Source organism: Antechinus flavipes, chromosome 6, assembly GCF_016432865.1.
Source record: "Antechinus flavipes isolate AdamAnt ecotype Samford, QLD, Australia chromosome 6, AdamAnt_v2, whole genome shotgun sequence".
In the NCBI taxonomy this organism is placed as follows: domain Eukaryota; kingdom Metazoa; phylum Chordata; class Mammalia; order Dasyuromorphia; family Dasyuridae; genus Antechinus; species Antechinus flavipes.
Genome location: NC_067403.1, coordinates 230491139 through 230517688, shown reverse-complemented (window position 1 = coordinate 230517688; position 26550 = coordinate 230491139). Strand labels below are relative to the sequence as shown.

The following is a 26550-nucleotide window of genomic DNA, read 5'->3' as shown; positions in this document are numbered from 1 at the left end:
TTTCTTGTTACATATATAATATGTTGAAGCTAGAGCTTTCAGAGCTGTCCTGTTTCTCTGTACTTCTCCCCTTCCTTTTTGTAGAAGGGACCTGAGAGATTATATCAGTTGAGTCATTAATTTTACAGATGAGGAAACTGAGGCTCATAGAAGTTAATGGCTTGCTTAATGTCACAAAGTAGTAAATTGTGGAACCAGAGTATTAGAATTATTGTGTGCTTAAGGCCCTCTTGTGTCTTAAAGAAGAGAATTTTAGGCTGCATAAGAAAGACAGTGAGGAGATAATTAGCAGTTTACCTTGCATATTCATACATCTTCATTTGTGACTATTCCTTCTTTTTCATATGGGTGCAAATGGTTCAGAAATAAAGCTATTATAAATGCTTGAAACAGAGGAACAGGCTCAGACAGAAATAACAATTTATTGGTTTTGATCCAATAAATATCTGTAATAGAGTCGAAAAGGGAGAGGTCAAGAAACATCGACACCATTAGCAAGAGTGAAATTGCAAGTTTATTCGAGAGTATAAAAATTAAAAAAAAAATAATCCTAAAACACACAACCTTTCCAGTTTACAGTGACTCTGAGCATCACACAATGACCATTACAGCCCATTCCTTCCTTTTCCTCTTTTGCATAAAATGTCAAACGTTGAGGTAGGGAGGGAGAGGAAGGGACTTTGAAGTAGAAGCATCCTGGGAAAGTTAGTCCTGGGAAATAAAAGGCCTAGGCGGCTGATCTCAATTCCTAGAATAGAGTCCAGCTTCTTTTTCTTTTGTAGTGTGTGAAGTAACATCTCCCAATGGGAAGGAGTTAAGAATGATTGCTGGCCACTTGCTTGCCTATTTAAGAAGAAAAAATGGCAGCTCTGAGGCCCTGTTTATATTTTTACAGCATTCATTAAAAAAAAACTCAAATCTGTAATAAAAATGTCCCTATGTTCTTCCGTCATTAATAGTTTTTCCTTATCTATGAAGACCATTTGTCTTCCCTAAGATGTCTAGAAGCAGGAGAGAGCATGAGATTAACTCACTGCCCTATTAATTAAAATTGAAATCCTTTTCCCTGACCAACTTCCAGAGCAATGGAAGATGTTCCCTTGAACTATCAAAGGCCAGAAATAAAACCAATCAATCTAACTTAAAGACGATGTTGTATCCAGCCAAAGTTTCTTCAAAATCCATGCTGCAACCAGAACTTTTTTTTTGATCATTGGGCTATAGACAAAATTATGATGATGCTATCTGAGAAACAAAGACACACTGCTAGTTGTCCTTTATTAAAAATTCCAGAGTGTCTAGCTGGCTCTTTTATGAGTACCTTGAAATCATTTGCTTCAAAACAAGGTCAATTCAGCAAACTTCCCCTCTCACCCCCATCCCTCCCTCATCTCTTGTAGTTAGCATTTTCATAAGCCATTGGATCAAATACACCATTTGCCATTTCTTTATCCAAGGAAGGGGAGTGAGTGGTCTGGCTCAGAGCTTCTCCAAGACATCGTCATTCGGTTCCAGTCGTAACAGGCATCAGTGTGACTTGACAAAATGTTGCATAAGGCTCTATCCCAGGAGGTGAGTAGCTGGTTCTCCTAAAATTCCTGCATGGAGAAACTGCTTCCTTCTCCTCCCTAAGTCCCCACTACCTCCCTCTCCAGTCTCCAGTCAAGGTCAAAAGTCTACCAGTACAGCGTCTCGGATCAGAGAGGAACATTTTTCTGTTTCTACTTCCTTCAAGAATATGATAAATAATAGCCCCCAAAGTGCATTAAGTGCACAAACTCCTAGCACGTGGGTTAGTCCAGTGTGGCTTGTTACCAAAGGTTTATGGATGAAAAAGGCACGATCTCCTTTTACATCTATCTCTCTTTGGACCGCATTTAAAAAAAAGTACACCTTTCCTGTACATATATAAATAGGCCCTTAACTAGAAGGGAAAACACAAACACACTATTTCAAATGTATTTCTGGCCTAGGTTGGGGGCAGGGATGGGAAGAAGTCCAAATGGAGCACGGTTGATTCCAACTATTCACCGCTTGCCATCTTTACTTTCCAAAACCCCGTTCAGAGAACGTCTGGGTGGCCTGAGAAGGGACAAATGGTCTATGGGAGTGAAGCTCACCCATCCGCCTGGGATTAGCCATTCAGTTCAAATCAACGAGCAGTTTCTTAAGTGCGAACTATGGCCCAGGCTCTGTTCTATGTGTTGGGGGGAGACGAAGGTAGCAAACTCAACAGTCACTGCCCTCGGGGAGCTTCCATTCTAATATGAACTCTGGCTCTCAAGAGAGTTCAAAACTAAGACACTCTTAAGGCCCTTGTAGTCAGGGGCCAACAGATAAGTCTTCAAATGAATATTTTGAATTAGGGATATGGATTTAGAACAGAAGCCTGGCCCAACTATGATAGAGACAGTTTAATGTAATGGATAAGAGCAGTCGTCATGGGGCCAGGGAGACTTGGTTCAAACCCCACCACATATACTTCCTAGCTATATGACCACAAACAAATCACTTCATTCCCCATGAACCTCAGTTTTCTCATAAGCAAATGGGGATAATAATACTTTAGTACTTTCCTCAGAAGGTTGTTATGAGGATCAAATGAAATCATCTACATAAAGCACTTTGAAACCTTCACAATACTGAATATCAGGTTTTATTTCCTTCATTCTTTCTTTTAAATAAATTTTGGATCTGTGAATTCATCCCTGTGGAAAATTGCTGGAGAAGGCCACTCTCACCTCCTAAAATTTAACTTGGCCCCTCCTCTACAATTTATGGTTTTCAAAGGTTGTCTTGCTTAAGGTCACTCATCCAATATGGGCAGTGTCAGGACTTCCTGATTCTAAAGTCATCTCTATCTAGTGAACTATACTTATGAGTCATGATCATTGTGATGATTTTGAGGCAGAAGGGGGGGAATCGTGGTTGACCTGATCTCAGCTTGGAGGGGCAACCTTCCCAGGAAAGGATGAGAGGCTCTGGACCTTTATCTTGGCTCACTCATCATTTCGAGACCAGAGAACATGCTTTAGGGGCTGGAGCCACATGGGGTGGTGAGAATAATGGGAGCCTTGGGAAAGGAGGCCCAAGTGGAATGGATTCGGGGCTGACTGTCATTCAGAGTCCCTCCAAAGTCCATTCATTTAGCACCATTTTTTAAGTGTAGCATCCTAAGCTAGAGGCCCTGTGGAAAAAGTTAACCATCTTTAGACTAAAGGGGCATGTAATCTGAGGTCTGTGAATTTGTCTTTTTTAAAAATATGTCCTGATAACTGGACTCCATGATAACTGGTTTCCTTTATGTCCTTTGTATTTTATTTGGCATTAAAATGTATGGCAGCTAAGCAGAAATGAGTGGACCTGGAGTCACGACTGACCTGCGTTCAAATGCGGCCTCAGATACTTACTAGCTGTGTGACCCGGGGCAAGTAACTTACTCTGTGCCTGCCTCAGTTCTGAAATCTGCAAAATGGCCATAATAATAGTACCTACCTCAAGGGTCAAATGAGATTTTGTTTGTAAAGCATTTCATAAACCTCAAAGCCCTATGTAAGTGGTAGCTATTATTATTATTATTACTTTTAAGTTCTTAAAAACATGATTCTGAAAACGATTCCCTGCCAAAGGGGTCCACGACACACAGAAAGTTAAGTGCTTCCTGGCTTGCCACTGATATTTTCCACTGTGTCCTCCCTATTCTGATCTGAAGCACACAGCAAGATTAAGTAGCATTAGGGCACACTAACCCATCTCGGTCTTTGGATCAGGTTAAACCATACTAGAAGACTGTTCTGTGAAAAGATTTCTCTCCCTGTCAACAAATTCAAGTGCCCACAACAGAGGGGTGTGTGTGTGTGTGTGTGTGTGTGTGTGTGTGTGTGTGTGTATAGAGACAGAGACAGAGAGAGACAGACAGACACAGAGAGACACAGAGAAAGAGAGAGAGAAGGAATCAAAGGGAGAGAAAATGAGAGAGAGAAAAGGAGATAGCTAGCTAGATAGAAAGACAGAGAGAAAGAAGAAGGAGGAGGAAGAGGGAGGAAAGGAGAGAGAGGAGAGAGAAATAAAAGAGAGAAAAATGGGGGAAAGGGAAAGAGAGAGAGAGAGACAGAGACAGAGACAGAGACAGATACACACAAAAGGGGAAGGGGAAGAGCCAGAGAAGCATGATGAATAGGGAGTCTTATGATCATGAGAGCCTGAGGAAATAGCACAAGAGTGACCTAATGGTAAAACACAAAGCTTATCAACTGGGATCCTTGGAAAAATGCCCCATTTCCCTCCCTCCAAGTCCCCCTGACCCATCTCCTTGTGATCTCAAGACCAATGGCCAACCATAAGCATAAAGATAGCAACATGGTAACAAGCCACAGTAGATTAACCCATATGGACTTTTAAAAACTGACTGGATTTTATAGGTTCCCCATCGTGCCTGAGCTGAGCAGTGAGTCACTTGGCTCCGGCGTTCTCTCTGGAGATGGATGAGGGTGGTCGGTGTAGCTGCCGCTGTCCTGGAGCTGACCGTCGGAGGGGCTGAGGAGGCCGCCGTCTGCTGCCGGGCTGCAGCTTGCTGTGCTCCCGGCTCGCGAGCGATAGGGGGGCAGCTCTGTTTGACTCAAGGAGTCGCCTTCTGAAGAGTACGGGGGAGGAGGGAGGTCGAACCACGGGGGTCTGCTGTAAATGGGAAAGGGAGAGAAAGAAGAAGAGAAGGGAGGGAGAAAGAAGAAGTCAGAGACTACGCTCCTGGCAAAGGGATGCTTCTCTCTGGAAGCATTCATTTCCAGCTGTCCTAAGAGGAGAAACAGGGGACCCTCTCCTAACTTCTTTCAAGACTCAGCTCAATCGCTACCTTCTGCAGAGCCCTTCCAAGCCCCCTCCCCCCCCCCCCCGGGGACTAAAAGCCTTTCCTTGTAAGTTACCTTACTTCTACACTGTATCCCGTATCTTGTATATATCTAGTAATTGACACGCCGTCGGCACGTTCCCCGAGGGCCAGCCCAGCCTGGCACATAGAAGGGGTTTCATCGATACTTGTCCATTTGTCCTTTTCTTATGGAAAAGACGATCCCAGAGATCGGTTCATTTCAGCGGTTTTGAAACAATGTATCTTGGGCAACAGAGGAAGATATTCTGTCCTCCTGTCTCCTTAGGGCCGAGGGACATGGTCTCTCCCGTAAACTCAAGCTCTCAAGACACGACTCCCTCCCTGTGAGGTGGATGGCCCACAGAGCAAGAACATCTCCAGTAGGGTTGGAATTCAGGTGATGGGGCCAAGGCCGGCCATTCTGTTCTACCCTCTTGTCATGGGGCACTACTGTGTAATCCACGAGACAGGGAGGAAGGCACTGCTGCTCAAGAAGGGAGCCAAGTCTCAGTTTCCATGACTTGCTAAGACTGATATAAAGTATAATCTTAATAAAAGACCCAGTGTCTTTATTCCTAGTTATTATTCATAAAGAAAAGCCCTAATGCCCCAAGAGGAGGGAAGCCAACCACCTTTGATATAAGCCTGCAGAGATACTGTCATGCTATGGATGTTGAAGCCCTGAGGGATAAAAACAATGGTCCCTTATGGTTCTTAATCTTAAGATCATATGAATTCTTCTTAGTCACTTAACCATAATTGTTTCCTCATCAATAAATTGGGAAATTAGACAAGATAATATCTGAGGTCGCTTCTTGTTCAACAATTATGATTCTCTCTCTCTTTCTCTCTCTCTCTGTGTATCTATATAACTATATATTTACCCATCTATGTCATCTATCTATCTATCTATCCATCCATCCATCTATCCATCCACTTATCTATCTATCCATCCATCTTTCTATCTATCTATCTATCTATCTATCTATCTATCTATCTATCCATCTATCTATCTATCTATCTAGCACAATCCTTTTGTATTCCAATCCCCTTGCATGCCAAATAAGAAAACCAAGATTAGCCCATATTAACTCAGGATTGATTTTAATTTAAACTGAGATGAACACAGATGGACTTTTTAAATGACTGGATTTTTATAGGTCCCCCATTGTGCCTGAGCTGAGCAGTGAGCCACTTGGCTCTGTGAGATTTATCCATATTAAATTAATTATTATTTTAATTGTTATCATGTCAAAGCATTAATTGAGATTAAGTGACTCACTGTAAGTCACAAAGATAGTAAGTCAGAAATCCTGGTTTCAAATCCAGTTCTCTGGATCCTGTGGCCATTTCTCTGCAACATTTAGGCCAATTTCCTCACCTACAAAATGAGAGTGGCGGATCACCACTGTCCCTTCCACCTTTCATTCTTATTATAATGGATTGAGTTTATATCATCGCATTATGGCATATAATTATTTACTGAACAATTAGCTTGTTCTCTTGTAATGTCTGAGATTACAACGGTCCAGTGTGAGTAACGAATGCAAGGCTGGACTTGGAAGAGCTGGATCTAATTCCTACCTTCCTCTTACAAGCACTGTGATTTGGATAATTTTTCTGTCTCTTGGTTTTCCCATCTGTATAATGATTTCTAGGGTCCCCTTTAAACCTTAAATCTATGATACAACATGGGAGCTGGATTGCTCCAGTGTCCAAGAAAGATGCACTTACATACAGAAAGGAAAACTAAGACAAAGAATTGGCCAATGGCTTTTCTTACACCAATGAAATCTTAGGATTAGACTAAAAATAAAAGTCAGGACTCAGTTTTGAGTGCTGTTGCGTTCACTATGCTTTCTGAGATGCCCACCTTTGGTCCAGCACGGCTTCGGAGTAGGAGGGAGGGGAGTCCAAGTCCAGGGAATTGTGGTAGACCTGATTGGACACATACTGGATGCCATTGTTGACGTTGTAGGTGACGCTGCAGCGATGTGGGTGGTCAAGAACTACCAGGCGGGATAGAAGCACGGGATGCTGCAGTCTGTGTACAGGCAGGGTCATCAGATTATTTCTCTTCCGCTGATGATGCAACACTAGGGCGAGGAGGGCTACCACCAGCACGAAGATGACGGAGCTGCCGATGATTGCATAGGTGATGCTGGGGTAGTAGAGCAGCTGGTTCTCTGGTGTCACGTAGACCTGCCCGCTGCCCGCCTCTGCCACGTGGGAAGAGGAGATGAGACAAAAGGAAAAGGACTGTTAGTGGTAATATTGCTACCCAAGAAGCAACTTTAGACTGTATTAAAAACCGCTAAACCAATCTTGGTCAAGGGCTCAAAGTTCTTTGTTAGTCCATAGAGTACACCCTCTCTCTGCAAAACATTCTGACGAGACTGGATATGAAAAAAAATAGCTTTTCCTTTCCCAGTCCTTTTTTGGTTCCAAATCCCAGGACTCCCATGTCATCACTTGGAGGTGAGGGGAATCAAGCATTTATTAAAAGCCTACTCTATTATCTCATTTGAGTCTAGGCAAGTCCTTTTAATCTCTTGCCTCAATTTCCCATCACATGGGGATGTTTTGGATACTGAAGGCTTCTCTTTCTGTGTGGCAGAGGCCAGCAGCAAGTAGGTCTGCCTGACTTCAGAGAATCAAATGCTATAAATAAGAAGAACAATGGGCACAATAAGTAGCTACTATGTGCAAGGAATAAAAATGACTACCATGTATAATAGTGGTATCAAAAACAAATAGAAATCAGAGCTGTTAAACTAGACATAAGACCGGATATTGACTTAGAAAACGACAAATGAACATCTATGTCATATTGTATTTTTATTTATTTTGTAAAATATTATCTAATTATTTTAGTCTGTTTCAAGGTGTACTTTGGGAGTATAATGGGACACATATCTGGTATCTCTGATACTTTAAGGTTTGTGAAGTACTTTCCATCTATTAATAGTGGGCTCATCATTACAGGCTCTTTTAGCTCTGTAGAACTCCTCACATATATATTCTCAATGAATCCTCATAACATCTTTCATCACCCTTATTTTACAGATGGGGGACTTGCCCAAGATCACAAAGCTATCTGAAGCTGGATTTGAATTCAGGTCTTCCCGATTCTATTGGCAGCTAGGTGGTACAATGGATAGAATGCCAAACCTGGAGATCAGAAGATTCACCTTCCTGAGTTCAAATCTTGCTTCAGATAGTAGTTTGTGACCAAGTGGCCAACTTAAACTTAAACTTGTGTGAGCCTCAGTTTCCTCATCTGTAAAATGAACTAGAGAAGGAAATGGCAAACTACTTCAGTATCTCTGCCAAGAAAAGCCCAAATGGGGTTACAGGCTGAACAATAACTTCCTGATTCCAGGTCCTGTATTCCAACCACTGTACCACCTAGTACCTGGAACATACTAAGCCAAAGCCAAAGACAGAAGGAACGGTGAAAAGAAAAGCTAACCCCAGTTTCCATTTTATTTATAATACTTATCCATTTTACTTGGATCTGCCTAAGGTCACACATGCCATAAGGAGAAGAGCCTGTTTACCAACCGATTCTCTAACTAACTTCAGGGGGGCTCCAGGCCAAGCTAAAGCAAGAATGACACATCCTCTCCAAAGAGATACTACCCAGATGTGGTCAGATGATGATGAGGAAGCATCTCTCCAGCTACCATCGCTGCTTCCCTGATAGATTTTCTGACACGAATCTCAAGTGCTTGGAACCCATTTAAACATCTCCTCTACAAGATGGAAGAGCTACACGGAGAGAAGAAATGCCAAGGATTAAGTCTGTGTAGGGGGAAAAAATTCTATCTTAGATTTTCTCGTAAATGGTTAGCTGCCAGTCAACTCTTGGGAAGAAGGGACAGAGCGCCATCTCTGACAAACTGTTTTCCTGGAGACCCTCTAGAGGCTGAAAAGATGGATGAGAATGTGTACATGTGTGTCATTATTTCAGACCTGGGTTTTAACTCAAAATATCACTCCAGATCCCCACCCAATCCCTGACCTTCTGACAGATGTTTCTATTTAATATGGAAACTTGGGGAAAGAGAATCCATTTTCAGGGTTTCTCTTTTCTCTTCTCTTCAGGACCCACTGATATTTTCTCCAGTTGCCCTGATGGACAAAGGCTAGAAAAATTCCATTATCTCTGTGGTGCTCAGGAGCCAATTAATTATCAGTGTGTTATTTTGAAAGGAGGAAGGTGGATGAGGGGCGGGGAAAGGGCCTACTTTTCACCGCGCCGACAAGTCCGCCTGGCGTTTTCAGAACACCGACTTCTGTGTAAGCGATTGAGGTCTTAAGAGTCCATCTGGGATTCCTCTTTAAAATGACTGGAATGTAAAATGGCTGTATATTCTAACAGTCTCGTTTACATTTCTGAGAGCAGACTCTCTCCAGATTTCCCCACTTTGGCAGGAGAGGGGGAAAAAAATCACACATGCTTGGGAGATTATGACATTGCATAACTCAGCAGTGCTTGGTATAATTTCCACTGTGTTCAAAATGTCATCTTTTATTAAATCATTAACTAGACCTACTTTTCTAAAGAGCTTAATGAGTCTCCTGGCCAATTATTAATATCACAGTTGCCTTGTCCCTCAAACTCTAAGCACGGTAAATCACAGGAAAGTTTCCATCTCTTTCCATTTCTCCCTTGAGCTCCTGGGCTATTTCTTTCTCCTCTCGTGGAATCCCACCACTATCACAGCTGGCAAGGAGCTCAGAGGATGTCTGATTCAGGGGTGTCAAGCTTAAGTAGAAAACTAAGCCATTTTATAAAAATCCCTGCCACCGTTTATTGGCTTGGAAAAACATGTATTTATTATTGTTCAGTCACGTCCACTTTTTGTGACTCTATTTGACTTTTTCTCGGCAGAGATGCTGGAATGATTGGCCATTGCCTTCTCCTGCTCATTTTACAGATTAAGGAAATTGAGGCAGATAGAGTGAAGGGATTTGCCCAGGATCATGCAGCTGGTGAGTGTCTGAGACCAGATTTGAACTCAGGAAGCTGATTCTTTGTGACTCCAGGTAATCTATCTACCTTTGTCACCTCGCTACTGGTCTGGCTCATAGTAAATGCTTAATACATGCTTGATAATTGATATGTCTTTATATGCCATGATTTTTCTTTCCTGTCTGCACCTTCTACCCCCAGCAAAATATCACCTTTTTGAAGGCAACGAGTGTTTTCACCTTTCTTTGTTCTGGGAATAGAACTTAGTACGATGACCGAGACATAGTAAACATTACTTGCTGAATAGGACTTGAAGAAGCTAGTGATATGAGAAGATACTTCCAGGCCATCCCTTTGTAGAAGTGGCAGATCCACAAGAGTTGTTCATTGGCCATATTTTCAGCCTGTTCATATGTACAGATTAGTTAAATGATTTTTTTTCTTCTTTTTCCTTTAAAATTATTTTTATTTATCATTATTATTATTTATATGGGATGACTCTGGGAGGGAGAAAGATACTCAGGACAATTATGATGTTATATAAAAAAGACATCAATAAAACTTCATTAAAATACTTGTGGCTGGTTAACTGACACTGAGCAGAGTATCTGGCATATATAGGTGATTAATCAATGCTTACTGACTAAGTGTTTCATTGAATCAACAAAGTGAGGCTATACCTAGACACAGCAAGGAAATTAGTTTGTATCAACCATTAAGAGTTTATAAAGTCCCTTTTTCAGACCAATCCTTGGAAACAGGCAGTACACAGAATACCAAGCTCATTGTTCAGATAAAGGAATTGAAAATCAGGACGGTACATTGACTGGTTCCAGAAGCCCATGACTAGAAAGTGTTGGATCTGGGATAGAAACAAAGGCTTCTCACTTCTATAATATATGCCCTGTCCACTACACAGTCTGAGGAAAACACCACTTGGACCTTTCCTACTTTCATATTCCTACTGATGTGTCCTTCCAGCAACAGATACAGTGAAGCTGGGCCTTCAGAATGGCTACAGATTGGAGAAATATAACCATAGTTGCCCAGCTGAAAGACAGAGAGAGATACACACACAGAAAGAAAGAGAGAGAGAGAGAGAGAGAGAGAGAGAGAGAGAGAGAGAGAGAGAGAGAGAGAGAGAGAGACAGAGACAGATGAGGGGAAGGTGAGGAAGGGGAGAGACAGACAGAGACAGAGAGAGAGAGAGACAGATAAGGGAGGGAGGGGGGATGATTTGGGGGAATCCTCTTGCGGCTTCACTCTGTCTAGCTATAGAATTTACACACCAGGCCTGCATCCCATTGGGTTTCCTCATTATCATCATCAAATAAAATCTATTAAGCACCCAGGAGTGTGGAGCCGCTAGGTTGAGCTCACCTGATTATGCAGCCAGCTCCTTGAAGTGCTAAATGAGCAATCCCACCCAGGCGGTTTCCCTTCCTCTGCCTACTCTGCTGTTTCCTCCATTTGACAAGGGCTGGAGAGGTGCAGGGTGATTTAATTCCACTTCCAAAGCGCCGGAGCCTCCCTTGGTTCTCTGTTCCCTAGATCGGCGGATCCGGATGACGCCCCGTACAGAATCAGTTCATCAACGCCACTTCCACCCATTAAATCTTATTACTTGGGAAACGCTGATGGTGCAGGCAGGGAGCTTTTGAGTGTAAAAAACTTTCTGAATAATTTAGGGAAAAGGGCTGATAACAGAAACATTACAAGTGGCACTCAACGCTGTTGCTTTATTAACCATGAAGAAATTCACAGTTTCTCAAGTTTTTCAGCCATCGGAGTACAGATTGTACAGGGCCCCACTGACCTGGAATGGAGGGCTGTTATTTCACCCTTCATCCTCTGCTGCCCCAGCCCAGAAAGCTCGCATTTCAGCGGTCACGAAGGAGTCCTTGAGGCACTTAAAGGAATAAGTCACGGCCACCTCTGCTCAAGGTATCTTTGGTGTGCGAGCTCACACACACCCATGCAGAGAGCTGGAGGGGCCATTTCCTTCTCCAGCTCATTTGATGAATGAGAAATGCACACGAGCTCCATTTGCCTTAGTTTCCTCATCTGTCAAATGAGCTGGAGAAGGAAGCGGTAAATCAATTTGGTATCTTTGCCAAGAAAGCTCCCAGGGAGATCATGAACAAAAATGACTAACAAGAACAAGGGACTGAATCTGATTTACCTCAGTTTTCTCATCTGTAAAATGAGTAGGAGAAGGAAACAGTAAAGCACTCCAGTCTCTCTGCCAAGAAAACTCCAAATGGTACACTGGCCCTGCAGTCAGGAGGTCCTGAGTTCAAATCTGTTGTCAGACATTTAACACTTCCTAGCTGTGTGACCCAAGACAAGTCGCTTAACCCCAATTGCCTCAGCAAAAATAAAACAAAACAACAACAACAACAAAAACAAAGGAAAAAAAGAGAAAACTCCAATTGGGGCCAAGAAGAATTGGACATGAATAGACACCATCATCACTAACAAGGGGCCAAGGGATTGAGGGAAATGTACAGGTGGAGTGAATGTTAGTCGGATTCATCACAAGCAAAATGTGAGGTGGATGAAGTTTGGATCTTTCATTTTTCTCTTTTGGAGACCAGCTCCCCACTTGAATTCTAAGGTAACTCGCTTGGGCTCGCTGCTAATCCCATCAGCCGATAGCTGCCTTCAGGTATTTATTACTCCACTGGTGTTTGTTCTTTAATAAGGAATTCCCAAAATGGAAAAGTCCTCAAGATCCAAAGGAATTCCCCTCTAATAGTTGAATTTCAGGTATTTTGATGAGTAAGGGGAAAAGACACCATATTGGATTGAATATAGGTTATATTCAGACACTTCTTCCTGCCTGCAACACTAGGCTTAATGCTAGTAGGTGTCTTCATCAGTCCGTCAAGCAATCAATGTTCATTAAATATCAACTCTGTGACAAACATGGTGCTTACAAATCTAGTTCAATCCTCTTATTTTACATAAAGGTAAAATGAGGACCAGAGTAGAAATGTGACTTGCCTAAAGGTTACATTGACAATAATTATAATACAAATTTAAATCAAGATATATATATATATATATATATATCATAATGCTATATTGTTTTAAGGTTTGCAAGAAACTTTGACATACATTATTTCATTTGAACAATATCACCTCTGTGAAGGAGATACTGTCCCATTTTATAGATGAGGAAACTGTGAGGCAGAGAAATTAGGTGACTTGCCTAACAACATTCAGTTATTCATATCTGAGATAGAATTCATGGTGGTGGAGGGAAAAAGGCAGAAGACTGGATTCAAATTCTACCTCTGTATTTATGACTTGGGTGACATTGGGCAAGTCATTTCATTTCCCAGGGGCTCAATGGAGAATGTTCAATGAGAGAGTTGAATTAAATGATTTCTGTGAGGTGCGAGTCCACAGTTTCAGTCACTAAGCTATGTGACCTCTCAATAAGTAGCTGAATTAGAGTTTGCATGCAAATTCTACTGAATCACTTCTGGTTTTCTCTCCACAACATCCTGCAGCTACATGACAAATGCCACAGAGTTCTGCCTTCTATATTACCACTAAAAGGTGATAGATAGCTGCTCCTCAGCTCCCAAATAGGTCCAACTTCGGAATACAAATCCGCCAAGCTTGCCAAGATATTACAAGGTGAGCAGTATTTCTGCGGAACATCACACGCTGAGCGGACTACAGAAATGTTGTCCTCGTTTCTCCCCTCAGTCAGGTGGGGATAATAAAACCTTCTCTCTGAATCCTTTGGGAAAATCGCCAACAGGGCTGGAGTTGTGGAGGGGCACATGGGTGTTCCATCATCTCCAAAATGATAGATCCAATATTCATCCATCTCTCCACCCATCATAAGGAACCAAACCATGGAGTAGGGAGGGGGAGGAAGAATGCTGGACTTGGGCGTCAGGAGATCTGGGTTAAAATCTGGAAACTTCCTGGGTTATCATAGAAAGGTTACTGAGCTATTTTGTGCTATCACAACAGGGCACTAGATTTGTGAAACAAGAAGGTAGTAGCAACTGCTGATCCTGAAGCAGGAACCAGACTTTCTCCTCTTTCTAAAGCTACTTATAGCCAACCTCCAGAGCAGAGGCTCACAATGACTTTCTATCATGACCCCTTTGGCAATCTGGTAAAACTTAAGGATTCCTCACAATAGCAGTTTTAAATGCATAAAATAAAATCCATAGGAGTACAAAGGATATCGATTACAGTGAAATATAGTTATCAGAATTTTTTTTTAAAAGAAAAGCTTATGGCTGAATGAGTTATGGTATATCAATGCTATGGAATATTATTGTTCAGTAAGAAATGGCCAACAGGATGATTTCAGAAAGGCCTAGAGAGACTTACATGAACTGATGCTAAGTGACCTGAGCAGAATCAGGAGATCATTGTGTATGGCAACAACAAGACTATATGATGATCAATTCTGATGGATGTGACTCTTTATAACTATGAGATGATTGAGACCAGTTCCAATGATCTTGTGATAAAGAGAGAGGACTGTGGGAACTGAATCTGGATCACAACATAGCCTTTTCATTCTTTTTGTTGTTGTTTGCTTGCATTTTGTTTTCTTTCTCATTTATTTCCTTTTTGATCTGATTTTTCTTATGCAGCAAGCGAATTGTGTAAATATGTATGCATATATTGCATTTAATATATATTTTAATATGTTTAACGTGTATTGGACTACCTGTTATCTAGGGAAGGGGGTAGAGGGAAGGAGGGGAAAATTTGGAACAGAGGGTTTTGCAAAGGTCAATGTTGAAAAATTATCCATGCCTATGTTTTGAAAATAAAAAAGCTTTAATAAAAAAGTAAAGTTTATGGAGGTGAGATTAAAAACTCCCATAACAAAGAGATTGAGATAAGGTCAGTTAGTGTCTCTAAATTAGCACTTCTGTATTAAAAATTGGTTATTTTGAGAGAAGAATGTACAATGGAGGGGCCCTTGGTAGTTTGGATGTCTAGCTTGGGGAGGGGGCTGATGAGCACAGGTAGAAACATTCTTCACTTGGAGCTCCTGACACAGATAAAATTACAGGATTAGTCACCTCCCAACAACAACAACAAAAACAACAAACTAACAATGAAAGGGGAAAGAAAATCTTAATGTGGTTTAGTGGAGAGATTACTGGAAGTGGAGCCAGAGCACCTGAGATTAGATGCCAGTTGTTACTAACTTGGAACTTTGATTTTCAGTTTCACCATCTGTAAGATGAAGGTTTTTTTCCTTCCTGAATCCATATTCCATATGTATTAAGGTGATACTTGACACTTACTGTGTGAACCTGGCCAAGTCACTTAACTCTGATTGCTTTGCAAAAAAAGAAAGGAAGAAGGGGTTGGATTAGATAATCTCATTTAGTTCTAACTCTATGATACGTATCTCCCAGTGAAAGAATGCCCAATCTGGCCCATTCCTCTGAGGGGAGCTGGGACTGTAACTCAGACAAATTGTTCTCCGTTTGAACTTGAGAATTTTATGGTGATGAAAATGCCACACTCTCCCTGGGCTTTCATATTAAGCTCATAGGATCACAGGATTATAGAATTAAAAGTTGGAATAGACCAGCTAATTTCTCATTCTACAGTTAAGGAAACAGAGGAAAGTCACAGGGATAGTAAATGGCAAAGCCAGGATTTGAACCCAGTCTCCAAGCTAATACTCTTACACTGCTTCCCAAGAGCCACGAACCTAAAAGCACTCTTTTGACTTTCTGCTCAAACACTTTTGGGTCCTAAGAGCAAATGGAAAATAAAACAACAAAAAACCAATACAAAACACCTGCCACCCCCTCACTCTTATCCTTCCACATATTCGTGAGTCTAGTGATATTTTCTGAGCCTCTGTTCTCTACGGCTTTCCTGGGACACATCATTCGTTTCAGAAACATCTGCTCCAAACTTCCATAATCTGACTAGTCTGGATTCCTGTTCCAATAGAGCTGTGAATGACACTGAAGATATGAGTTCCGGCTCCATCAAATCTTCAGTGTTTTCCTTCCAAAGCTCAGATCTGCCTTTGGTGTTTTTGAACAAAGATCAGAGAGTTTTAAAGCTGGCGATATGTAGCCTAATCATAGAAGAAAGGAACATCAAATAAGTGATCCTCTAGTCTCTTCTCCAAAGACTTCCAAGGCAGGACAGGCAATCCACCACTTCTGGCAGCAACCTGTTCCATTATTGGTCAGCACCTCCCTTTTGGACAGCTCTAATTCCTAGAAAGTGCCTCTTGGAGACTTTCCTCCCTCTCTCAGTTCTCCTGGTTCTGTCCTCTTGGATCATTTGGAACAAAGCTAATTCCCCTTCTACAACACTTTGAAATGTGAAGACAGCTCTTGTATCTCCCTTGAGTCTTTTCTTCTGGCAAAGCAAAGGACCACCAGTTCCTTCAACTGTCATATGGAGAAGTGATCAGATTTGTACTGCTTGGCCCCAGAAGGCAAAAAAGGAGCACTGAGTAAACTGATAAAAGAAGTAGATAAAATATTTATTAAGTGCTTACTATGTATCAAGCACACGGTTAAACTCTAGAGATGCAAATAAACAGGAGGATCCTTCCTCTCGGGGAGCATACATTCTAACAGGTTAAAACAAAATGAAACGGAACTGGAAAGGAGGAGATGGAAGGTAGAGAAGGGCAAGACTCTAGCAAGGAGGCACAGAAGTACTGAGTATGAGTGGGAGTGCTTTAAGATGCTCTTGAAATGGCTGTCCCCTCTAGGGCTCACCAATTGGACCCTAGGGTGGAAACATCTTGAGAGGGACAAGGCTGTTGGTAAGGAGATGGTAAAGTCTAGAGAATAGTTTGTGTAAATGAGAAAAAATGAGAAAAAGGCTTGATTTTAGCTTATCTTGTGTGGGGAAAAACTTCCTAAAAACCATAGTTCACCTAAATTAGAAATGGTGGCCTTAGGTGGTAGGAGGTAGGCTCTGCTTGAGGTCTTTGAGCAGAAGAGGATGGCCTCTTGCCACTTATGTGCTAGAGAGGATTTTTGTGAAGGGTGAGCAGGGTGAGCTCTCTTCCAGTTCTGAGATTCTGTTATTTCTCGTGTCTCTGGCTCTCAGTAACTAGACCCTGGTCCAAGAACTGCTTTGCCTCCTGGGAAGCAACAGCACCAACTCATTTCTGTTTTGCCGTCCCTTAAATTTTTTTTCCCATGAGTTTGGAGCTACTACAAGGATCGTCATTCCAAGCACATCTTTCATCCCAATTTAGATGCTTATTGAAAAAAGTTTAATTTAAAGGGCCGACCAGCAAATGACTAAATCAAAAGAGAACTGAGAAAACCCCACTGAACCATTACCATGGCAACTCAAGTTTCTAAAATTAACTTAAAGAAGAGTAATGTAAAAACCTGATCTGCCAGCAGGCAGGAGACAGACCCAAACATGCTTCACAGCTGGCCTCGGGCCAGGGAGGAAATTAAAAGGGGGCACTTTGGCCATGAATGAGTTATGGCTCTAGGACATGGGGATCAGCAAGGCAGTGATCTCCTGATTAAATTCAAAATGAGAAGGGGAAATATTTGGGGAAATTCAAACCTGAAGATAGATAACAGACATTTCTCCCAGAATACTTCATTCTCCTGAATGCAAAAGTGTCAAAGACTTTGGTGTTCTTCTTGCTCACTCTGAGGCATTGGCGGGGGGTGGGGGGAAGGGGAGCAAGATGAACCCTAGCTTTATTATAACATGATCCATTCCCCTTCACCAAATGTCTTCATAATGAACAGTTATAAGAAAGACACTGTAGGCTTTTTTTTAAAGAAAGCAGCCCGCTATCAGTAACATCTCAATTCAAGATAATATTCTCATCATATTTAAAAGTCTCACACCAGAGTAGGGAGTTAGTGAGTTTTTTCCCCCTTTTCTTTCTAATAATAAAAATAATAAGGCGTTTGGTGCTAGATGCTCTTTGTTAAAAACAGAAAAGATTGGTCCTTGTATAGTTACAGATCAAGGATGAAGCGATTTAATATCTATTTCAATCTGTAGCATCTTTAGCTTTTGCATATATCTTGTTTACTCTGTGACAAATAAAGATGGCCATTCCTCTTCCATCTCTTCTGTATGTACCTTCTACATGCCTATAAAAAAGTCATATTGTCTCTTCCATTAGACTATAAGCTTTTTGAGGGGAAGGGTTGTTTTTGCCTTCCTCCGTTTCCCTGCTAGAAGCAGACCGGTGTTGTAGATAGCCAGCCAGTCCTGAAATCAAGATGACCGTGGGTCAAGTGTCCCTTCTGCCTCTCTGTATGACTCTGATAATCAATCAGTGCTCAAGAGAACCCTGTCAGGAAGAAAAAGATCCAACCTACATAGGGAGAAGGGAGTTTTCTATACTGAATAATTGACACGCCTAGTCCCTATTCCTAGTAGTTTCATTCTCAGCCTAGCATAATGCTTGATATATAGTAAGTATTTAAATATAGTGCATTTACTGACGTTCGGCTTGGAGATTGATTGATTTCCATTTTACACATGATGAAACCTTGTCTCGGGAAATTAAGTAATTTGCATAGTTTTGTTAAGACTGCAAATGCATGGTGGTGATTTAGCAAATCCTGAACCAAGGTTTGGGCAACTTTCCTTTGGAGGTGAGGGACTGGGGTACAAATGAGGAAGGGAGTAAGTATCTTATTTTGAATTCACACTGAATATTTCCAGTGCTGGAACCAATGACCATATTTTACATGATCATGGCTTCAAATAATACAACTTTGAACACAAATAACCATATCATGAGCATTCAATTAGGATCCAGCTGTATATGCCCCAAATTGGGCCGGACTGGCACAACAGTGCCCCTGAATTCAACCAGGAGATCGAGACAAGCGGCAAACCAAGTGCCAAAGCAGAAACTGAGACTAAGACATCCGTGCCTCAAGTTTCAGGAGGCAAGGAAGATCTGGAGTTGCCAGGGAAGCTGAATATTTATTTGATGAATTCAACCTGATTCCGTAAAGTCTGCCTTATTTATCATGAATAAACCCATGGCCCTTCCCAGATGCTAGAATCTGGTAGCATCCACAAAACTTCTTCCTGACTCAGTGGTCCTGTCTGAGAGATGATCTGGGGCTTATCGCTATGCCTTCTAGCTCCACGTCCAATTCCCTTTAGATCATACTGCTCTCAAGGGTGAGAGTGAGCTGGTTCTTCCAGGTAAGAAAAGGGGAGCTTCTTTAATAGAAATGAGAATTATATGTGCATTGATGAAAGGAAATTGAGAGCTAAAAGGCCAATAGCTCCATCATTCTTTCTACCTTATGATACTCTGAACTTGCAATGGCCTTTTTATTGATTGTGACTTAAGCAAGCATATTTACTAGGCAATACGATGAGTGTTTGAAAGACAAATTATTAGAATAAAAAAAAAATCAATAAACCTTACAAACCAATATATACGGGGCACAAAGCCATGGAGAAAACTATACCTCTGCTGGCAGCAATTGGTCTTGTAGAATCTGTTAATCCCAACAGGATGGCTACTAGATGCCCAATGACCATCTCTTAAATGACAAGCACAGTTTTTGTAGTTCATGTGTAAAGAAAAAGGAAAGGGTGACATTGCCCTGAGGTCCCAGAATGGAACTTATGGCCTAATCCTTCTCCTCCCCCCTCCCCCAATCAAAGGGCAGGCTTGAAACTCATTTCCCCTCTGACCCACCAAGTGTCTGTAGCAGATGAAAGTTCCTCCGTAATGATGTTCTCAGGTTTCCTAGAGCACATACCATGTAGAAAACACGTCTGGAATCCATTGGCAAAGGGGCTTTCACAGAAAAGTCCTATTTCTATTTCTTACCGCAGAAGCTTTCCTTGACTGCGAGGTGGAGATTGTAAAATTAAATGCTTACTGGACCCTCGATGAACCGCATGGCCAACTGGTGCTTGGTCCGATAATAAGCCTCGGCAAGTTATAGTGCAATCAATGCTTTATTGAACCTGCAGCATCAGCGGTCCGGGGCGGGGAGACTGCTAGCTTAAGCATGATTCAGGCAGAAAAGTATCAACTCTTAAATGGACTATAATAATACTCAAAATCTTGAATTATAGAAGGGTTCAGCTTAAAAGTTAGCTAGAGAGAAAAGGCCAGTTTTCTCTGACCAGGTTGCCATCAAATCAAATCTTCAGGGGCTGAGTGAGATGAGCAGGCAGAAACCATTTACTGACCTTGTTCCTATTTAATCTAAGTCAAAAACCATTTACCAAGCAGCTGAGGAACATACGATGCTGAACCCAAGCCCTTTGTACCAGTCTAATTTTTTGTATCTTTTTTTGTATTATTATTATTATTATTATTATTATTAGTTGTATCTGACTTCCCCACTTGAGTTTTTTTGGAAAGGGCCATTTCCTTCTCCAGCTCATTTTACAGTTGAGGAAACGGAGGCAAATAGGGTAAAATGACTAGCCCAAGGTCACATAGCTAGGAAGTATCTGAGACCAGATTTGAACTCATGATGAGTTTTCCTGACTTTAGGCCCAGTGCTCTATCCACTGTACTCCCAGCTGCCCGATTTTGTATCATACTTTTCACATATTCCATGATCCATCGACAATGGCTTCCTTGCCATTCCCCACACAAGACATTCTATCTCTTGGGACGTTCACTGGTCAGAAGGCTCTTCCTACTGTTTTCTATCTCCCGACTTTCCTCGATTTCTTTAAGTCTCAGCTAAAATTTCACCTTCTACAAGAAACCTTTTTCCAGTCTTTTTTAATGCTACCATCCCCCTTTAATCCTGTATCTATCCTATTTGTCCACAGTTGTTTCTAAATTGTCCTCACCATTATATTGTAAACTCCGATAGGTCAGTGGCTATTTTTACCTTTCTTTGCATTCCTAGTGCTCAGCAGAATACCTAGAACAGAGCAGGTGCTTGATAAATGATTATTGGCTTGAATGGACTTATCTGGGCATTCAAAGATAAAATCGGATAATTCCTATGTTCAAGAAATTCACATTTGGGGCAGCTTGGTGGTGCTGTGGACAAAGTCCCAATTCTGGAGTCAGGAGGACCTTTAAAATGGGACCTCAGACACTAGCTGTGCGATCTTAGGCAAGTCATTTAACCCCAATTGCCTTGCAGTGGGGGGGGGGGGAAGAAATCCACATTTTACTGGAAGGATAAATACATGTAAAAGGCAGACACTGAGCTTGTGACTTCATTGGTATTGGGAACTCCCAGGTGAGGAAATTCCTTCTCTGCAACTCATGGCTTTTGAGTGTCACCTAAATAGAATCTAGGATCAGAGAGCCAGAGTCTGTCAGAAGAGGGGCTTAAAGCCAGGAAAACATGGATTCAAAGTCGCCTCTCTGTCAAATAGATTCTATCTCTCTTATGTAAAGTATATAGGAAATAACCTCAGGAAAACAAGGAGGGGTTGGCTTCCAGGGCGTGGATGAGCTCTGCTTTGGACTTTGTCAAGTTTGAGATGCCCCTGGGACATCCAAGAGAGGTTCTGGAGTATAGGAGAAAGGTAAGATCCAACGGTTACTTATTTCCAGCAATAATTCATTTGAGAGAGACAAGGACCTAGAGCACTGACAAAGCCTCCCAAGTACCACTTGAGCAGTAGATCTCTTTTAAGTGGCCAGAATGAGAAGTATTTTAAATCTCAGATAAAAGAGTTTGTGTTCTATCACAAAGGCAAGTATTTTGTGAGCACTGAGCTGGTAATTATGGGTAGTCATTATGGGAGACAAGAACAAGCACAAGACATGGCTCTTATTTTCAAGGGGTTTATGATCTAATTATGAAATCATAATGAACTACACAAGACAGCATGATGGGGAACAAGAGAGAAGGCTGAAACGGTCACTGAAAGTGGTCCCAAAAGTTTAGTGATACAGCAACAACAATTACGCAATGAGCATCTCTGATGGCTCAACAGCGAGGTGATTCAGGCCAGTTCCAATGATCTTGTGAGGAAGAGAGCCATCTGCCCCCAGAGAGAGACTGGGAACTGAGTATGGATCACAATATAGCATTTTTAATCTTTTTTTTTTTTTTTGTTTGTTTGTTTGCATTTCATTTTCTTTCTCATTTTTTTCCTTTTTGACTTGATTTTTCTTGTGCAGCAAGATAAATGTGGAAATATGTATAGAAGAATTGTGCATGTTTAACATATTGGATTACTTGCCATCTAGGGGAAGGGGAGGGGTGTAGAGAAGGGAGGGAAAAATTTGGAACACAAGGTTTTGCAAAGGTGAAGGTTGAAAACTATTTTTGATTGCATTTTGAAAATAAAAAGCTATTATTAAAAAAGTGCTAACAAAGAACATTAAAAAAACCAAATAAGTTGGAATAAAATAAAATAATATAAAAAGAAAATCTAGGAAGGCTCATCATCCTGAGTCCAAATGTGGCCTCAGATACTTCCTAGCTATATGACCCTGTGCAAGTCACTTCATCCTGCTTGCCTCAGTTTCCTCCTCTGTAAAATGAGCAAGAGAAGGAAATAGCAAACCACTATAGTATCTCTGCCAAGAAAACCCCTTATAGGATCACGAAGAATTGGACCTAAGTGAAAAAACAAAAGTGAAAAAAACATATGCTAAGCAAGCAGTGTGCTAAGTGTGGGGAAAACAAGACCATTGTGAAACAGTCCTTGTTTTCACTGAGCTTACATTCTACTGAAAAACAAACAATATATATACAGATAAGTGAAGACAAAGTGTGTCTATGCATGTATGTGTATTTATATATATAACTTGTATATATTTATGTGTATATATATATATGTATGTATGTATGGAAATGTATGTGTATATATGTATACAACATGTATATATTTGTGTATATATATCTATATATCTGTGGTATGTGTGTGTTACATATGTAACATGTAAATCTATATACATGTACTCGTGTGTGTGTGTGTGTGTGTGTGTGTGTGTGTGTGTGTGTGTAACACATATTTCCCTATTTCCCAGCCTATTTCCCAGGGCTGTAGCATTACAGTGAAATAATGTTTCTAAATGTATTTCTCAAACCTTTGCATGTTACATAAATGCTATCATCATCATTCCATGCATATGTATAGACTCATAATACATATGTTCTAAAATACACACATATCATACATATATACATGCACATGTCAATCAATTAATCAATAGAAACTCCCCTTTCTAATTTCTATCAGGATTTGCTTTGCCACTTATAGTCTTAAAACTATTAACTGGGACTTAAAGAGTTTAAATGACTTGTCGAGGGTACAAAGCTAGAAGGTGTTAAAGGCAGGACTTGGAAAGGAGTGATTCTGCTTTTTCTTGTATCCTCAGTGCTTAACACAATATCTGGCACACAGTAAGTGCATAATCAATGCTTGTTGACTTAGGATCATTATTTCACTTCATACTATCCCTCCCAAAGTGTGTGTGCATATATATGTGTATGTGTGTGTGTGTTTATATTTATATGCACACATATATATTTCTCTTGCACACATACAGAGGAATTCTGGTATATATATGTATGTATGTATGTGTGTGCATTTTATATATATTTATATGCATACATATATATTTCTCTTGCACGCATACAGAGGAATTCTGGATGTGCTGACAACTGGGAGAATAGAGAAAGGCTTTCTTTGTGGCATTGGGCTCGAGCTTAGTCTCCAGAAAAGCTGGATGTGTTCTAAGACACGGAGGCAAGGAGAGAGAGCTCCCAGCATGGCAGACAACTTTTTCCAAAGCACGAAGGCATTAAACAGAACGTCACGTACGAGGAGCTGCAAATGGGCCACTTCTCTGGAAATGCAGAGCGTGAGAAAGGGAGCCGTGTGAAATCAGCCTGCAAAGTAGGTCCCAGCCCCCGGCGCTCGCCCCACACGAGACAAGAAAGCCTCCGATTTCCTAGTAGAAAACGGCAGACCGTCCCAGTCTGGGTTTGTGTGCCCTTGCGTCCCAGGGTCCCCAGATTGCTGAGCAATTGGCTCTTCCATATTTATGATCCCGGGAAGGAAGTCTTCACCATCCAGTTTCCTGCTCTCCCAGGCAAGGTCTGCAGGCTTAAACAGAACATGCTCTGGGGTCTCCAGAGCTGGAGGTCACTGAACCCATCTGCTCAATTATAGATGAAGAGATGTTGGGGTGTGGGAGGAGGGGGAGCAGGAGGAAGCTGGGAGCCTGCAAAGCTACCTCTTCTGTTCTCTAAGGAGGAAATAACAACAAATCATCCTCGAGGCGGCATTAGAATCTGTGTACGGCTGTCAAAAATTCTCGAGACGAGGCACAAAGGCCGCCGAGTTCTGGGAGGGATTTTAAACATTAATGAAGCCAGTGTTAAAACAAGCAAACCATGAAAAGAAAGCCTGCTTTCACAAGGGCCGGGATACTGGTCTCCAGCTAGACAAGGAAGAAGATATTGCAATAAAAACCTACAAGGAAGAAGAAAAGCATCCGGAAGATGGAGGCGAGAGCCCAACTCGACTCTGAAATTATCCTGCTGGATCTGGGTCACCGGGTATAATGGGGATCGGAGATGGCCAATCGATCAAATAATCAATCAACAAGCATTTCTTGTGCTGAGTGCTAGAAATGCAAAGCAAACAACAAACATAGTCCCTGCCCTCAAGAGAGCTAATATTACACTCAGATTATGTGAGCAGTTACTGGGTTTGGAATCAAGAAGGCTCATCTTCCTGAGTTTAGGCCTGTCTCAGAGACTTACTAGCTAAGTGACCCCAGGCAAGTCACTTAATTATTTTCCTCAGTTTCCTCATCTGTAGAATTAGCTTGAGATGGAAATGGCAGCCCGCTCCAGTATCTCTGTCAAGAAAACCCCAAAATGGTGTCATGGAGTCACTTAGCCCTACCTGCCTCAATTTCCTCATCTGTAAAATGAGCTGGAGAAAGAAATGGCAAACTACTTCAATATCTCTGCCAGAAACCCCGCAAATGGGGTCACAAAGAATAGGAGACGGCCAAAATAACTGAACAACAACATGAAATTATATACTGAGTAGATGGAAGAAAGGTTAGAGGGGAAAGTACTAGGAGCTTTCTGGGAGGCAGGAGGGAGGAGATGAGGAATATCTCCTGAAGAAGGTGGTATCTGAGCTGACTCCTGAAGGGAGGCAGAGGGGAGGAGGGAGGTATAGGCCTGGGGGACAGGACATGGGGTTCCAGATCTTTGGGAGACTCCTGGGGTCGGGCACTGTCCATCTTATAAAGGCTTGGTTATTTGCTGAAAAGAAGCCCATCTTGTAGACACAAATATTCCTAGCTCTCTTTTTGCAGGAGCAAATGACGGTAAGGAAGATGGCAGACCATCATTAGGGGGAATAGCTAACATATGAACATAAGAAATATTAAGTGTGATGGAGGATATGATGAAGGCAGGGAATTCTGGAAAACTAGGAGCATTTGCTGTCCACCTTACAGCTCTAGGAAGAGAACTCGCTACAGCATCTCTGCTCAGTCGCACTAATTAAACACACAATGATGTCGATAAAGGAAAACGTGGCTCTGAAGCACTTTGCTATTGCTTTAGAGAAGAATTCAGGATCAGTCATGATTATAAACTCCTCATGTGGTCTGAATCTCTAGTGGAAATTGTTCTAAAGGGTCTTGTTTGATGGAAGAGAGATAAGACCTCAGTCTTATTTATAAAATGGGGGGTTTGGACTAAAGGACTTTTAAATCGCCTCAAGCTTTAAATCAATAATCCCACTTTTCTTGGGAATCGAAAAGGTCTCATCCTTTGGATTCTCAGCATTAAACAGGGATCAGGGCACCACGCAGAGAACCCCAATTTAAAAAGCAGACACAACAACTCTTCTGGTTTATCCTCTCCATTCATTTTCCCAGAAGCAGAAGGGAGGGAGAACAGGAAACATTTCAGCCTGACAGAAGGATAAATTTCCGAACAGTTATTGTGATCCCCAAATGGGATGGACTGCTTTGGGAGGAAGGGAATTCCCCTCTCACTGAGCATATTGTAGGGTTCTTGTCCAGTGATGGATGGGACCAGGTTGTCTCCCAGGTCCTTTCCAACTACTGCATTGTGTGTTCTGAGCTCTTTATATGAGTGTCTCTTAGAAGAGGAAATGAAAACTGAATTTTAAATAGATTTCTTTCTTTTAGTTTAGTGTGGATTAGGATTTTTCTTTCTTTTTTTTTAATAACTTTTTATTGATAGTACATATGCATGGGTAATTTTTTTTACAACATTGTCCCTTGCACTCACTTCTGTTCCGATTTTTCCCTCCTTCCCTCCACCCCCATCCCCAGATGGCAAGCAGTCCTTTACATGTTGAATAGGTTACAGTATATTCTAGATACAATATATGTGTGCAGAACCAAACAGTTTTCTTGTTGCACAGGAAGAATTGGATTCAGAAGGTAAAAATAACCTGGGAAGGAGAACAAAGATGGAAACAGTTTACACTCATTTCCCAGTGTTCCTTCTCTGGGTGTAGCTGATTCTGTCCATCATTGATCAAATTGCAATTGCAATCTTCTCTTTGTTGAAGATGTGGATTAGCGTTTTTCAACGGGGTATTAGGAAGACCTAAGTTCAGATCCTGGCTCAAATACTTACTAGATATTTTTGGGCAAGAAATATAACTCTCTGAATCTCAGTTTCTTCATCTATAAAATGGGGATGATTCTCCCAGTACCAACTCATAGAGTTGTTGTGAGGATCCAATGATTATTCTCAAGTCTTAGCTC

General features: G+C 41.5%; 1 protein-coding gene across 1 annotated transcript in view; it reads right to left on the bottom strand.

The window, feature by feature from the left end:
* Nucleotides 1-3869: 3869 nt before the first annotated feature.
* LDLRAD3 (low density lipoprotein receptor class A domain containing 3) overlaps nucleotides 3870-26550 on the bottom strand; it is a 268812-nt gene continuing 246131 nt past the window's right edge. Inside the window, exons 5-6 of the mRNA XM_051965783.1 lie at nucleotides 6741-7086; nucleotides 3870-4677 (exon numbers count right to left, since the gene is read on the bottom strand). Coding sequence (XP_051821743.1) covers nucleotides 4416-4677; nucleotides 6741-7086 — 608 coding nt within the window. The 3' untranslated portion in view covers nucleotides 3870-4415. The remainder of the gene's footprint in view (nucleotides 4678-6740; nucleotides 7087-26550) is intronic.